The sequence below is a fragment of the Tinamus guttatus genome, unplaced genomic scaffold, assembly GCF_059628265.1.
Source record: "Tinamus guttatus ecotype Peru unplaced genomic scaffold, ASM5962826v1 Tinamus_guttatus_pri_ptg000697l, whole genome shotgun sequence".
NCBI lineage: Eukaryota > Metazoa > Chordata > Aves > Tinamiformes > Tinamidae > Tinamus > Tinamus guttatus.
Window position 1 is genome coordinate 287,286 of NW_028289231.1, and position 16,281 is coordinate 303,566.

The 16,281-nt window shown below is 37.9% G+C and overlaps 1 protein-coding gene across 2 annotated transcripts; it reads right to left on the bottom strand.

Annotated features, from left to right (window-relative positions):
* Positions 1–7,390: 7,390 nt before the first annotated feature.
* Positions 7,391–16,037, bottom strand: LOC104577455 (synaptotagmin-4). Of its 2 annotated transcripts, none has more exons than XM_088536686.1 (4): positions 15,938–16,037; positions 12,348–13,156; positions 10,686–10,806; positions 7,391–7,975 (listed from the first exon to the last, which is right to left on the bottom strand). In XM_088536686.1, the coding sequence occupies exons 1-4, from the start codon at positions 15,969–15,971 to the stop codon at positions 7,668–7,670; spliced, it is 1,272 nt and encodes a 423-aa protein (XP_088392812.1). In that variant the 5' UTR covers positions 15,972–16,037; the 3' UTR covers positions 7,391–7,667. The 2 variants fall into 2 exon arrangements, with proteins under 2 accessions (XP_088392812.1, XP_010223218.2); XM_010224916.2 differs by having other exon boundaries at positions 12,342–13,156.
* Positions 16,038–16,281: the final 244 nt, after the last annotated feature.

The following is a 16,281-nucleotide window of genomic DNA, read 5'->3' on the forward strand; positions in this document are numbered from 1 at the left end:
GCCTCTTCCCAATCATTTCCTAACAGTGAAACCTTGGCTGTTCTTGGGGTGACTTTTGCACATACGAAGACACACAATATTCAATCTCTGTAGCAGATGTTCAAAACACATCCAAAATCAGTCAGAGTTTTAGCGACATTTCTTGAATGGTAGAGGAATCCTGGCTAACTGATGTGAATCAGAGCAGGCTAAAATACGGGTGTATTATTGTTTTCACCGAATGAATTATGGGTGAAAACAACCAATAAATATAAAAGGCAAGCTATTATCAGCTTGCTCTGAGGACTTCTGACAGCTCCAATTCTCCTCTCCTGATCACACGTTACTGATGTGCTCTCTTTGCACATTGATTTACTTATCTATAATTTCATTGTTGCTTAATATCATTTCATTTTTAGCCTGGAATAATTCTCTGTTGTTATATGACTATTTGTGATTCACTTCTACTTTCTTATCCATACATATCTTCTGCAGTTCTAAGGAATTTACCTGAAGAAAACAGTCCCTGAAGCAGTATTACAACTCTGGAGAGTGGTGAAAATAATTCATAAGAAAAGTTAGCAGCTGCTATTGATCTTGTGGAACTTTATCCTGTGCTACTGAAAAGAAGATGGCGGGTAGTGTGTTTATTTGCTTTATAAGTAGATACACCTATGCACCTCAAGATGCAGACAGAGGTTTCCTTGTCCATTCAATAGCGTCCAAACAGGAATTTTCATTCACACCATCCTAAAGGCAATCTAATTTAGAGGGTATTACTGAGATGTAATCAATATTACGGTCAATATTGTGAGATACTTATTTCCTTAAAACCAGCTGCATTTTCAGAGCCATGTGTTTTACTGTGACAGATGCTGTAAGTATCTTACATGGCTATCCCTGTGATCGTCCCAAAAACTAAATTAAATTTAGCAGTCACCATACAGCACCCTTAGGTGGCTAAAGAACTGTAAGAGTCACTACATTAATGTTACTTTAAAACAATGCCTAGCCTGTTGTGGTTTCAAAAGAAAATGGTCTACCATTCTTCTTTAGGGCATTTTGCCCTTCTGTACCATGGGTTTGAGGGTTCATGATGGATTTGGAAACTTATTTTTCTGCTAGAACCACAGTCTGTCATTATGCAATATTTCACACAAAGGGAGAGTTTTTTTGCAACATTAAATTATACTGCAAACACTCTATTCTAATTTATTTTCACTGGTTAACTCACAATCCAAAATGCTATGACTCGGAACTGCCCCATCCAAGTACTACCTGGCTCCTGGGTGAAACCACAGCCCAGGTGAAGTAGTTGGCAATAATACAGCATTTAGCTGTTACTCAGTTGGGACCTCAGATAATTGAGGATTCAAACAAAGTTTCTGCACATTTTAATTTGCACCAAACTTCATGCTACATTGTCTGCTTACAGAAACAAGAAAGAAAAAAATCTTGCTCAGTCAATCCAAGGAAAAGGAAAACCCCTAGGAGACTGCATGAAGAGGAATAACGAGCTCAGTATTACAAATGAAGCTTCTTTCCTAGGGGCAAAAGAAAACAATGAGTTTTCTTGCATCCAGGCCTAGGCTGTTCCATAACAGCCTAGCAATATCTAACTCTTGGAATCATTCATAATGGCAGAATTTTTTTTTTTTTTTTTCTCCTTCCTTTGGAAAAGAAGATTAGGCGCTCGATGCATTTTGCAGTACCTGGGAGCTGCTGCGGTGCCCGTTGCGCCTCCAGAGTGCTGGCGCAGGAAGGAGAACATGGCCGCAGGAAGGAGAACATGGCCACAGGGTGGGCACTGCTGACTCACTACCAACAGACCCTTAGCAGGGCAGTTCAAAGCAGAACTCAGCTGTTAGCCCCGGGATTTAAACAGCAGCCATGACCATTAGCAGAGACGTTTAAAAAGGCGAGAGGGCAAGGTCAGCTCAAATGAGAGCTGCAGCCCATGGTGGGGCGGTTCAAATCAGCCCTCGACCATTAGCGGTCCAATTCAAAAAACAAGGTTGTGGCCGTTGGCAGGGTAATTCAAACTGAGGCTCTGCCGTTAGCCGGGCAGTTCAAACAGGGGCTACGGTCATTTGGGGTCGTAGTTCAAAGGGCAGCCCAGCCACTGAAATAGGAGCCCTAAGGGCTGTAGGTGTCCACGAGGCAGTTCAAGCAGGGGCCTGTCTGTCAACAGGACAGTCAGAACAGGATTTTGTCTGCTATTTGACAGCTCAAGGCTGACTTATGGCCCTAATATCTGCAAAAAGGACAATGTGGCAGGGCGTGAGCAGTCCAGGAAAGTTCTCGAATGTATTAAAGGCATTTCTGATTACTGGGCAAAGCTGATTACTGAGCAAACTGGGAGAGGTGCTCTGTGGGACCTATTACAACAAGGATGAGCTATTGCATGATGTAAAAGGTCAAGGATGGTTTTGAGAGTGAAGAGTTTCAGATCCTGAAAGGAAGAAGCAAGGTAAACAACAAAATTCTATCTCTGAGCTTCAGGGGAGCAATTTTTGACCTGTTCAGGACCTGTTTTGCAGTATCCTGTCATAAACTCCCCTGGAAAGGAAAGGGGCCCAAGAAAGGTGGCTAATCTTCCAGAACAGCCTCCTTAGAGCACAGAATCAATCCCTTACAATGTGCATGGAGTCACACAAGTGTGACAGAGGCCAGGATGGATGAACTCCTAACCGAGATCCAACAGGAGGATGGGAAATTAAAATTAGATAATAATAACAAAAATTCTATGAGGGTGGTTAACTACAGGAGCTGGTTACCTGGAGAGATTGTGGAACCTAACCTTGGTATTCAAGACTAATGTGAACATGGCTTTGAGCAATCTGATCTGAGTAAAACTTTTCTGAGCAGGGTATTGAACTAGATTACCTCTGAACGTGCCTTCAGGTCTGAACTATGATTCTATGACTCAAACTTCAGTTGCCAGTGACTCAGTTTCTTAAGCAGTAATAACTCTTCCTTTAAATCACAACTGAAGAAAAAACAAGTACCGAATTGAACAGGACATGGTTTACAATGGATTTTTGGAATAAAAAAAATGTCTGTGGTAAATTTGAAATGCATGGATTTCACCTAGAATCCCAGAATATGGGTAAACTTTGCAAGTTGGGAAACATTTTTTTTATCTGTGAAATTAACACCTCCTCCTCCTCTTGCCTTTATTTCTTGCTGCTAAACCAGAAGAGACTGTTGCAATGGAGCTGTAATCAGCATTCCCAAGCTGCCTTAAAGCCTCTAGGACAAATGCAGTGTTGCAACAGCTACCTAGTGCTGGAATACAGAAGATACTATGGGAAAAATTTGGAAGAACAGAACTTCTTGAATAAAGATCCCTGCTCAGTCATGAGCAGAGCAAACCATATAAGCACCAGGGCCAGTGATGGCAGCTTTAAGAGCACCATGACATGTTCATCACCTTCATTGAGATTTTCCAAAGCAGAGGAAAAAAAGATAAGACTTCAGCTTACTTGGAATATATTTGAATCTTGTTTGACCAAAAGTAGTATTGTTTACAGTAATCCATGGTTATGTATTATTGCTGTGTGCGCGGAAAGTTACTGTTCCTGATGCTGTACAAACGCAAGCAACCTGGAGGAAGGTGTTTTATTTCAGGATATAGGTCAACTGCAGAGGAGGGCATCTGCAAGGGTTTCCTTGAGGCCTGACAGGGATTGTTTGTTGCAGCAAGTTGATATACAAGAAGTTGGAACAGTGGCCTTGAGGCTTCCCCTGAGAATGAACTACATTATAGCCAAAAAGAAAAAAGGCACTCTTGATCTCTATACTGAAGAGGCAGGTTTGAAATGTGACCAGAAATAAATCACCTTTGTGCGGAGAAACATTGTTTCCCATGTACAACACAGGGAAGGAAAAAAAGAGATGCCTGCAGAGAATGGAGAAGAGCATTCTTTCACACTGAATAACTATGCTGAGGGGACAGGAAGTTTGGTAGGGGAATGCACCAGCCTATATACGTGCAAGGTGTTCAGTGTCAGACGTTTGGCCAGGGGATCCCATCACAGTTTTTGCACATAAATTTCTGTGACAAGGATGAGGGTAATGAATCTCCAGGTAATGAATCTTAGTCTCACAGTGTTCTGGCACCAGAGAATGAATGCCAGTAGCTCAGGGTCTCCACATTCTGCAAACAGCCAAAGATCTCCAAGATGGTGCCTGGCATGGCTATCAAACCAAGTATGAGTGTTACAACTGTGACTGCCAATTTTTATTTGTAGCAAACAAATGGGGATTCCTACAGTAATATGTGATTTGCTCTTCATTTCTTTCACGTAATATGCAGGAATTAGCCCTTCTTTAATTCTGTGCGTCAGTGGTCTCTGCAAGGCCCATGCAGGGCTCAGATTTTCTTTTGTGGGCAATACCTCAGTTTTTGGCCTGAATGTATAGCACAGTTCAAAGCAAAAGCAGGAAGAAGTTAGGAAAAAAGAACACATGATATGTTTTAGCAAAACAAGTCAAATCCACCACTGTAAGAACAAGAAGATTTTTAAGGCAAAATGTTTTTTGGTAAGAGCATGGAAGAGTAGGCCATGAGCACCAACAGCAACAGAAGTATCTGGAAAAGATACATTGGTGGGGTAGTTATTTTGGGATGAGATGAATAAAAGCAGCAGTTTATTCTTGTCTTACACACATAGCACAACATACAGAACCAGCACAAAAAAACTTACAAAACCTTGTACACCATGCTTCCTCTCTGATAGCTTCTATTAAGTTACAACATCATAACAAATCAAGTATTTAGTTACAACAGATTTCCGGATATGGATAGTCTCCCATACAGGGAGTTATTATTTTTGTAAGCTACTTAGACAAACATTATTTTTTACATGTTTAATACAGTACAGTATCCTTAACAGAGTTCCAGATATTCACAATGAGAATCGAATACTCTATAAAACAGCAGAATTTCTCATCTTGGGACAGGCCTACATTCAACCCTGCCTTGTCTGGTTCACAGATGTGTAACGAGTCTTCATTACTCCACTTCCCAAGCTAAATATTATTTTAAATTAAAAACAAAATTCTATTTACATTTTTTTCAATTTAATAAAAATTTTTGTTCCCTCTCCCCCTCCTATCCCCACCTCCACAAAGAACTTCCATTTATCTTGTAGAAATATTAACTGTCAGGCTGATATGGGCACTTGAAAAAAAATGTTGACAGCATCTTGTTGGATGCCCAAATGAAAGATGGTCTCAGCCCATGATTAATTCCCTTTTTTTCCTGATAGATATAAGAATTTGTGTCCAGCAAAGACAGATGGCTGCTGTCATCCATTTTTAGAGATAATGTACTACTTATGGGCCAATATATAAAACCTCATTTTTATTTATTTTAAGTACAAGGTGTCCTACTCCCTTTGTCACAATCATTTTCATGTAAGTTCTTTTCTTACTAGTACTTGTAACAACTCTGCTGTTATGGCACTGCCATAAACCCTCCCAAACTGCATTATATCAAACAGTACCTCTCCTTAACCACAGCTTCATTGGTATTTCTGGGTTGATTCTCAAGCAAGGTTTTATTCTGATTGCACTTCAAGCCCCACTGAAGCCTATGGTCATCTTTAATTTCTCAGCTTTAGATTAGAGCTGCTATAATGAGGTTGGCAAACTCTAGCCCTTATGCAGCTAATCAACATTCTAAAGAAATAAGCAAAAAAGAGTCTTCTCCTTTATGCCTACAGTATGTGTTTTGTTTTGTTTTTGCATTAAGCATTATCATAAAAGACATGTTTACGTTATTTTGAAAATGTATTTTTACAGAACTTTATAAACACTGTCATATCAAACACATTTTCAAAAACTGGAGAACTTACCGACACAAAACCCAAAAGAGAATTCTTCCAGTGCTATACTTGAGTATTTCTTATTTCAGCATCCTTTACTGCAAACATGATTTGGCCATATGAGAACAAATAAAGTCAACCAAAATGCTCAAACAGTTTTCAATAAGACTTGGATATGTTCTTTAATGAGCTAATTTAATATCTGATGTCTTCCTTTTACTTGTATGACCGTTCTGCTACCTTTATTCACACATAGCAATTCTTTAATTCCCGGATAGTCTCATTCACTTGAGTGGTATTCAGTGGTACATGTGCAAAAAACACATATGCAAAAATACTGAAAACTGCTTTTGCTCTTTTTAAGTCTTTGTTATTTCCACAGATAAGAATTTCTTCATAAAAAATCTAATTGAAAAGGACAGAAGACTAATATTTGCAAAGAGTTCTGTATCAGGAATCAGTGTACAAACTTTAGGACGTAATTAGCTTTCACTTGTGCTATAGTTCTGACAGCTTAAAAATGTGTCTGCCGTAACAGGGAGTAAATTTCACAGGCCTAAGAGTTTCTTTTCTATACTTGTGTATGTTACACTTCATAATCCCCAATTTTTCACAGTTTAAGAAAGTTAATATGTACATATGCCACGCTAACATGAAATCACGATGTTATTTCTCATATCACCACCAATTTTCATTACAATCAGTAACAGACATTAACGCAAATGATCTAAGTGAAATGTATTTTTTTCAAGTAGTTTGCCTAACATGATGTCGCATGAATTATAATGTGAGCTTGGGTTCCTATCTTGCAGAATTTAGAAGTGCATTAAACTTCATATGTTGGGAGTAGTGTTATTGACTGTAGTGAATTCAGGAAGTTAAACAAAAAAAACTAAGAAAATGAGGAACAACTTTCGATACTACTAAATACTAATACTATTAGACTGCTTAAAATATAACTGGTGAAAAAACACTGACTGTAGTGTTATGTATGTTGCCTCATTTCAATATAAATATTTTTTCTTGGCTAGAAATACTAGAAGTGACACTGTTTTCAGAGGAAAAAATGCAAACCATACTTAAATCCCAAATTCTCACCATACTGTGTTATGTGTGGTAACCCATGAAGGAGCCCTTTGACAAAACAACAATGTTAACTTGCTCACTGACTTTTAACATGTATCTACTGTAGTCCGTGTAATAAAACTCCATGTTATATATATACATATTAAAAAATCCAAGTGTAAATAATTAAACAGTAATCCCACACATAGAACAACTAGCTGCACAGGATGTGATATGTAAAGCAAATCACTGAAAAAATCTTTTCAATCTTTGGGATGACCTAAATATAAGAAACCAAAACTTACAAATAATGATTGAATTTTCATAAGAGAAGGTTTCTGATGAAGGGACAGAAGGAATTCTCTCCTGCTTACCCTCATTCTTAATGTTTTTTATAGAGTCAGTCCTTTCCTCCAGTAAACCATTTTTTTTCTTCGATGCAGCAATATCTATTAATGAATCAATATTCTTTTGTATAACAATACTGATAAGGTTTCCAGTGAGTTATTCATAACAGGTAGGCTGTTCTTATTGAAGTTTAGGGCTATGTAAACTCCAGAAGAATAAAAATCTCCGGTCAAATTATGTTATAGTCTAATGAAAAAGAAATTTCTTTATTTAATGTGAAAATTCAGCAACCTTCTATTCTGATAATTCAATCCAGTCTTTACACAATCCCCAAGAAAAGTCTTGTAGTTACAAGCCTGTAATTATACACAGCAAAGAAAGGAAATTGCTCCTTGCTAATGGAAATGTATATAGATTTTTAAGTTCCAACCCCTCTCTCAGCTGCTAACCATCACACAACATGTGCCATTTGGCAATTTGTCTCCTAGGATATTCACAAATCTCCTTCCAGTGCTCTCCAGCTGTTCCTTCTGCTGAAGATCCCAGGGTTAACCGGCCAATGACCTCATTCCTTGACCCCCTATCTGAATCTAAAACCAAAAATTCAATGCTGATATCATCAAGGCCCTCACAAGGAATGTCAAAGACAAACAATTCATTGAACACAGCATTCGGGGTGCATTTCTTCACATGGGTTTTCTTTTTCGAAATTCTCTTCTTAGCATGGTACAGGTTCACTTTGACATAAGGATCTGCAATGGCAAGAAAAAGGACATACATTAGCTATATGGTTCTTCAGAAATTCGTCAATCTTTTTAATGGTAAGCTTTGTAATATACCAGCATAATTGCATCACAAAAGGCATTGTTTCAATTTATGGAAGATGATTCATCTCATTTAACTTTGATGGTCACATCTCAGTCAGTCCCTTTACCTTCCTTTATAGTTACCAAAAATGTAATCAATATAACCATCAAAGTTCAGGGCATAATATATCCTTCATTACATTAATCCTCCCTGCTAATCCATTAACCTGAATGATTACATCATCAGTACACATAAAGAAGAAAGTATACTAAATTCTAACAGACTATTAAGTATGTGTGGTTACATATTTATGTGTAATAGAAATCTACTTTTCACTCTTATTCAACAAGTAAGGGTTAATCATTAATAAGAAAGGCCTAGGAAAGAGGAGACTAGTCCTATGCTGAGAGGGGGGATGAACGGATGCTCTTCACTTCTGTTGCCAAAGTCAATTAGCTTGATCAAATTGTTCCCACTGTGTTTTATTGAACAAATATAGTACTTTAAACAAAGGGAAATTCTTGTTGATATATGTGCCTGATTCTATGACTGTGTTGTGCTATTGAAATGGGGAAAAGAAGGTGAAAGTCTGTATATTTTTCATCTGTGTTAATCAACTTTGTGCTTTTCAGAACTTTTTTTTACTGTTGCAAGATTCTTTTGCTATTATCTTTAGTGATGACTGTACTTCTTCCTTTAGAGAAATTCTTCTTAGGCTACAGAACACATTAAAAATCTTCCTTTTCAAGTGCCTTAGAACTTACTTAATTCAGTGCAAATGTGGACCTATTTCCACATTCAAAGATACAATGTAAATCTCTCCCTATGGAAACCAGTCAAATGTAAACCAGTCCATGCAAAAAAAAACAGCTGAGTGTAAGAAAAAAAAAAAAAAAAAAACCAGAATCATATTTAAAAACACTGTGATTTTTATTATTTTTATTTTCTTGGTCTAAGAATATTTTCAAAGGAGTAATGGATAGTATATCTTCACTCTTGTATTCTATACTTGTTTTTTTTTTTTTTTTTTTTTTGTTAAACAACTCGTAGCCAATGACCAATGAAACTTGTGAAGTTTAGTTGAACTAGTGAATGGAACAGCCTCAGAATGAAAAAGTTCCCATCTTCTAAAGGACATTCAGCTAAGAAATTGTTTAGCTGACCACGCAGAGTCCCCCAAGCATAGCACCCTCCTCCTTTTCCAAGATTCCTGCAAATCTGATGTGAAAGACACAGTAGGGTTCGTAAATGCAGTATGTTACTGGCACCCAAATATCCATTGAGTCAGGACTAGCTGATGACCAGCAAACAATAAAGAACTGTCTAAATGAGCTGGGTGTCCAGGAGCTGCATGACTGCCTATAACTCTTAGAGATATTTACTGCTATTATAGATAACAAGGTTGGACTGAAGGAAACAAAAAGAGCAAGTAGACTCTATAGCTTTACTCACAGGAGAGATTGTAAAGCAAGTGTGTGGTTATAGGGACTAGGTAGCTGCTGAGATGAGGAGGGCCTTTCTTTTCAAAGCAAGCTTTTTTCTCACCCATGCAGACCTCAGCCAGAGAGACCAGTTTGCTATCAAGCCATCTTCATGAAACTGCCAGTGCCTGCCGTTGCTTTGGGGATAGCCATTGAAAGGAAGTGTGTTCACTTATAATGCAGTAAACTTTTGGGGTCCATTTATCAACTGAGATCAAAAGGGGGACTTCAGTGAAGCTCTTCCATCTAAACAAAAGTTGTCTTTATCTTTGCTGTACCAGATGCATGATTGGCATGATTGGTTAGCCTGGCTAGATAAACTGCATTATCGCTTGGAGTTAGAGGGAGAGGCTATAGTACTGGCTGTAGCAAATGATTCAGTGGTTACCAAACAACTTTCTCCTGAGCTTATTTCAAAAAAATCCTGAGAAGTGAAAGGATATAGTATGGATAGCACATGTGTATGTCTGTGGAGTTCTCTGTAATGTACTGTTACTTTATGGTGTATTTGTTTTATTCTCAGTTAACACATTGGATTCTAATTTTTAGTCTGTTATTATGTTATCTGTCTAAACATTAATATGAGCTTAAGTGCAAGTCTAGTATTGATTTCAAAGGAAGTTCCACTGAACTCAAAATGGTACAAGGCCAAGAGAAGAGAGTGCAAAAACTACTTCTCCATTGTGCACCACGAGCCCCATTCATGATAAAGGTATAATGTTACAACTTGCTTCGAGGACTGGGATAGTTCATGTTTTAACATTGCCAAATAAATATTACTGATCAGTGGATCAAACTCAGAATAGTAATAATAATACCTTCCAGTAATAATAAACTGAGTTTCTGTCATAGCTAAAAGCTTTTAGTATCTGTCAACAGCATTGCATACTTGTGGCAGATGGGTTCTCTTCAAGTCAGTGACAAATTTCAGTGGTTTCCATTGCTAACAGATGCCATGAATTTCTACCCTGTGATTGGAGATCAAGTCTGTAAAACATATACCCCGGAAATTAAAGCATTGACCTAAATGGGAATAAAACTAATAGACTCCAAATAATAGAGGGACAGTTCCTTCATCTATAACCTATTTTTAATCACTGAAATGACACATTTCAGCTGTGTCTGCTCTGTATGCTTTGCATTCTTAGAGTGCATTCATTAGTAAAACCATTACCTGATAATCCTGACACATCAGATTTAGGTAGATGTCTGGCTTTTAAAACAACCACAGTTAGTGTGTTTGTTGTAGACTGATAACAGAGAGAGATCAGTAATTCTCCACGCCCAGATGATTTCTGAGGAAGTGAAAGAAAAAAAGACAAGACATTTTATGAGCAGTTATCCTGACAGAGTTTAAAACTGGAATTAAGAATAAGATCTTCTTTAAATACCAAATTATTGTATTTGCTGAGCTGGTAAATGAAAATATAATTTATAGAGCTGTGCTAGTTTATATAGCAGATATTTTTCCCTCTACTGTAGTTACATAACTCTTCTTATGGTTTGCTAGTAGACAACAAAAATAACAAAAATAAATAAATACATAGAAAAAATAAAGTTAAAATATGATTTAATATAACATCATTAGTTTCAGAGATGAAAAAATAAATCCTAAATCCTGGGAAACAAACTCAGTGAAAGGAAAAGATCTTAAACAAAACTAAATGCTGTAAAAGACACATTAAAATTTGAATAGAGATAATTCACAAAAATCTTCAATAAAATCTTTTTACCAGCAAGAATTCAAACTGTTACTAAAGTCTCATCCCTATCACTCTCTAAAAGATTGTCATATAAATGGAATAAGATCAGATTTTCTGTATAATTATTAGACTTGAATTTGTAGAAGTAATATACTTATTTCACAAGAAGGAAGAAGGGAAGGGAAGTAAAAGGAAACAATACTTTATACATCAGCAAAAACAGTAAGATATGAACAAAATATCGGTGATATGGTTATAGTTGTAATACAGGAGCAATAGAATTGCAAAATACCAATATCAGTTATAGGTATGTTGTCTGGTAGACATTTATTTGATTTGGCCATGTGCTTAGTCTTTGAAAACAATCAAATTGGAAGTCAATACACATTCCACTTTCTTGGTAGAGATTAAGAGATGTGTGTGATGCATAAGCATTTATGTGGTTCAGTTGTGATTGTTGTAAATGGTCTTTATTTTCTGAACCCGTATAAAAAAAGAAATTATTTTTGCCCAGTGAAGTCATTATGTTTTATCACTGACTTCAGTGAGGCTTTGGCTGCTCCCATATCCTTAGTAGAGCTGCTGCCTGTGTCACAATTCTTAAGAAAGAGGCAGGAATAGTACAGAACTATACCAACAGTATTGTTCTGTTAGGTCCCAATGCCATAACTAAAGAACATCCTTGTTCTTTATGAACCTGCTACAAAATCTATGGAGTTATGTGTTTACGTTGACTTTAATAACCTTTGAGAAAGAGTGACTTCAAACAGAAAAGAGGGAGGGAGAAAAGGTGGATAGTACACAAATCTTTGCATTATTTCCTTTTAAAGCAAGTTCATGTGGATTGAGGCCTCTTGACCTAATGTAAATGGAGCCACTCAAACCTACTGGATGAGCTGAATAAGGAGGTAGAGTTTAGGACACCAGCAGTTTCTTCTATTATGCTCACTGCAGTGTTCTTTTATTACATTTGTGTAACTGCTTCCTTATGCAGCCATTATGAAAGCATCAACATGATTCTTATGATTGACTTGCTCCCATTTCTTACTAAGGTGCTGGCAGCATTACACAAGAATGATAGCTAAAACTAGCACAATACTCTTAAAGATTAAATAAAAACATGTTACCCTAACATTTCTTTTGATGATCTCTCTGTCCATTAGCATTCTTCCTGCTGACAATTCAATTCCTGCGAGGGGAATGAGAACTTCTCCAATGACATCATCTCTGGAAAATCTGTCAAAGCTCAAGATCACGAAGTGAAGTGTTAAGTCTTGGATTTGACTATAGGGGATCCCATAAAATGTGAAAGTCTCATCAAAAGCTGGATCTAAGGTTTTTCTCAGCACTCTGGTTTTCACCTTGTGCTTCTTCTCAGGCAGGATTGTCATTTTGATGTAGGGATCAGAAGTCATTGACTGTTCATCCATTGCTGGCAGCCCACGTGCTTCTTTGATATTCACTACAAATGCTTTTTTCTCAAAGTTGTACTCTAAGGAGAAAAAGAGGGTTCCTAGTTTGTCTTGTTTTTCTTCAGATGACAGGGATGTGGTGGATTTTAAACTTTCAGGAGACACAGAATCTTTATTTCTTTCTGTAAAGTGTTTTGGAGACAAGTTTCCAGTATCTGGAGAGCTCTGGGTTTTCGGGGCTGTTTTGGGGAAGTTGCCATTAAGATCTCTCTTCTCCAGGTCAAGATGGAGAGAATTCTTTGGCATCACTGATTTGGTCTTTGTTTCACTTTTATCATCTGCTCCAAACTTCTTTTTACTGTTGAGATTTTCAGGGTAAATATCAACCCCCTTCAGAACATGGACAAACTTATATGGAGGGGTCTTATTGGATTTGGAAGATTTACGCTGGCAGCAGATCCAAGCAAAGAGGGAGACAGAGAAGACAAGGCCAAATGCACTAAAGATCCCAACCACTGTAGGAATTTCATCTGCAAATTAAATAAATAGCAACAAACACATAACTAGCAGCATCTTGGACTCTATGTGATATTTCATAAAATAATAATTAAATAAAACAAACTGATAACAAGATACTAACAGCAGCTGAGCTTGCAGACTGAAATGCTTTGCATTATACATACTGCTCGCCACCTGCAGGCATAAATGGGGAAGTCCCATACAACAGTGTACTTATGTTAGTACTTTTCCATACACAATATGGTTGGAAGGAAAACACTATTCCTGTCCTAATAGTAATAACCATTAGTAATTGCTTGAGAATCGCTCATGTCTCTATGTGTAGTTTTTGACTTTATATGGAATAATTTTGCCTGAGTGAGTAATGCCAGCTTCGTCAGAAGGCTTCGGCTTTGAGTTTATGGAGCTTTGTTGGTTAGATAAAACAGATTCTGAAAAATGCATTACTTACAGATCCATCATCTACTTTCCTCACACTGCTTCCTAGAACACTCTGTACACTCAATTAACTCCTTTTTTATGGTCTGATTCTATAATTGCCTGGAGGTATCTCTTGAAAGAAGGGAGTTTGGGAGGAGGTTGTAACACTCAACAGTTTTGATGGGATTTTCAGTAATTTGCAGGCGGATTTCTATGAAAAAAAAATGTAGGATAGCTATATACCAAGTGTCTTTTCCAGATAGATGTGACATTGGATAGTCACATACGAGTCCAAAGGTGAAAAAACATCCTTAGTGTATCGTTGATACGTACTAAGCTTTCAATCTACAAAAGTATAGGTCAAAGCTATAGGAAGTTTACAGGCAGGATCACTAGTTTTTAGTAGTATATAAGAAACACATTAGAAAATATTTTTCTTCTACATTACCCTGAATCCTATACTGAAAGCTGCATCAAAAGAAAGTGTTACAATCTCAATTGCCATGTGGATACATTAACTGCACAGAGAGTATCGTTAGACCTTCACAACCATGCATTGAAGGGGCAAATGAGCTCAACTAATTGGAAATCCAATTTTACCCATAAGTAACATTACTAAGTGAGTTTAAACCTCTCACAGTTTAACAATCAAAGCTAAATCCTTATTTCCTGCACCAGTGAATGACTAGTAGAATATTAATGGAATGACATTGTTTATGCATAAAGGCAATTGTGTAACAGTTCAGATTCTCTGGCAAGCAATTAGCAGATCTTTCTGGATGAGAATAAGAGCACTATCCTGCTCCATGAATGGCTAAATCAGTTGAAAACAGGTGAAAACTGGGCAGATGGACATGCTACATTTGCCTTTTAGTAGCAAAGCACATATATATATCAAACAAATTAGGACATAATGTTCCAGTACATAAAGAATCAGGCCTGCCAGTGAATTTCATCTAATGACAATCATGTCACTCGCCCTTTGCCTTCAAGCTGTATCATTCTATGTGCTTAAGTGTAAGAACTCAATGAAATGATTGAAAATTGCATACATAACCAGAAAGCATTTTTTCTAAGTTAAGCACATGGCTCTGAGTTTCCTGAATTCCCTGAGCTGCAGAAATTAAAATATACATGGTAAAAATGTAGAAAACAAGAAGTAATTGGAAAATAATGCTATAAATAGCCTTTAAGTATGATTTGCACATTTCCAATACCTTTTAGTTAGATAACATTTTGACTTCTTGTGATGATGAAAATGATGCTATATTCTAATTCTACAGTGCCTGAAAGCAGTGGGAGGATCCATTTACTATTTACAATTTTAAGTATCTTTAAATAAGTAATTAGATGATCATGATGTCACAAATGTAGTTAGAAACATCTTGTGGGTGGGGTAGGAAAGAAGATGTAGTGGTAACTCAAGATTTCACATTTACAACTAATATTGCATTTCTTGCTTTTGTCATAAGACAAATCAATTGGTTAGTTATTCAAGATAGTCTATTAATAGGAAATGATATCTATTGATCCTGGGCTGAATTGTTACATGATGCAAATCTGGAGTCACTTCACTTAGGTCCATGGAATAACCCTTGAATTAAAACACTGTGAAAGCAAACAAAACCTTGGCTAGAGTCAAAATCTGTAAAGGAGGGACACAATATATATATGCATGCATGTATGTATGTGATATATATATATATATGCATACACATTTTACCAATGCACATATATGACTGCTTCTGAAACTTTCTGTCACCTACCTCCAGTGATTAGAAAAGACGGAGTTGAAAAGTTCATTGTTATCATTGTTGTCTTCAAAAAAACCAGATTAATCAAATGCATGCATTTACTAAAAGAAAAAAGTGGGATCCTGCATTTTCATGCTCCTAGCAAGATCCTAAATAAGACTATCTCTTCCTTTGGCTTACAGCTCACAAGTCTTCTCTATAGCAAAGTCTTCTCCATAAGCAAAGAAGGCATGACAATTATTCCAAAAATAGCTTGAACAGAGATATTTCTGTGAGCCCTGGTATGTGTTTACATCCTTTAACTCTGAAGCCACGTTACTTTAATCAGAGACAGAGAATACAATGCCTAATCACCCTGATCCTGAAACGCACCCACCCAGACCTCTTCCTTTCTCCCAGTGCGTTACAGTGGGTAGGGGCTAAGAGGAGAAACAGAGAAGGAGAGGAAAGCAAATTCACGCAACTTCTGGGCTGGAAGGGAACTGGGAGAAAAGCGGCTCCTCCAAAGTCGCTCCATGTGGGAAGCACGGGGGTGGCTGGACATGGGCTGTGCGCGGGCACCTCGTGCCGAGACGCGGTAGCCCCGAGGGGCGGCCGGTTGGGTCGGGACGCGCTTACCGAACTGCTGGCGACTGGCCGCGATCGGAGCCATGTTGGCGGCGAGCGCTGTCCGCGGTGCTGGAGCCGCTGTCCGCGGTGCTGGAGCCGCTGTCCGCGGTGCTGGGGCCGCCGTCTGCGGTGCCGGGGTCGCCGTCCGCCGCGCAGAGAGCGCTGCCCGGAGTGCTGGAGCCCCTCGGCCTGCCGTCGCCCGCCTCTTCGCTCGCACAGCTCCCGACAATCGCCTCGTCCAGGCTGTTTTTTTTTTTTTTTTTTTTTTTTTTTTTAAAAAAAAAAGGCAAAACAAAACCCGGAGACACCAGCGGTGGGGAAGGTGGAGGAGGAGGCTGCGAGGGGGCTGGAGG

Bases quoted from the DNA above. Each gene is read 5' to 3' on its own strand.
- LOC104577455 (XM_010224916.2), bottom strand. From the start codon at position 15,971: ATGGCTCCGATCGCGGCCAGTCGCCAGCAGTTCG. The intron at 13,157-15,937 runs GTAAGCGCGTCC...TTTAATTTGCAG, and splicing joins GGCCAGTCGCCAGCAGTTCG to ATGAAATTCCTACAGTGGTT. The intron at 10,807-12,341 runs GTAACATGTTTT...TCACTTCCTCAG, and splicing joins TCATCAAAAGAAATGTTAGG to AAATCATCTGGGCGTGGAGA.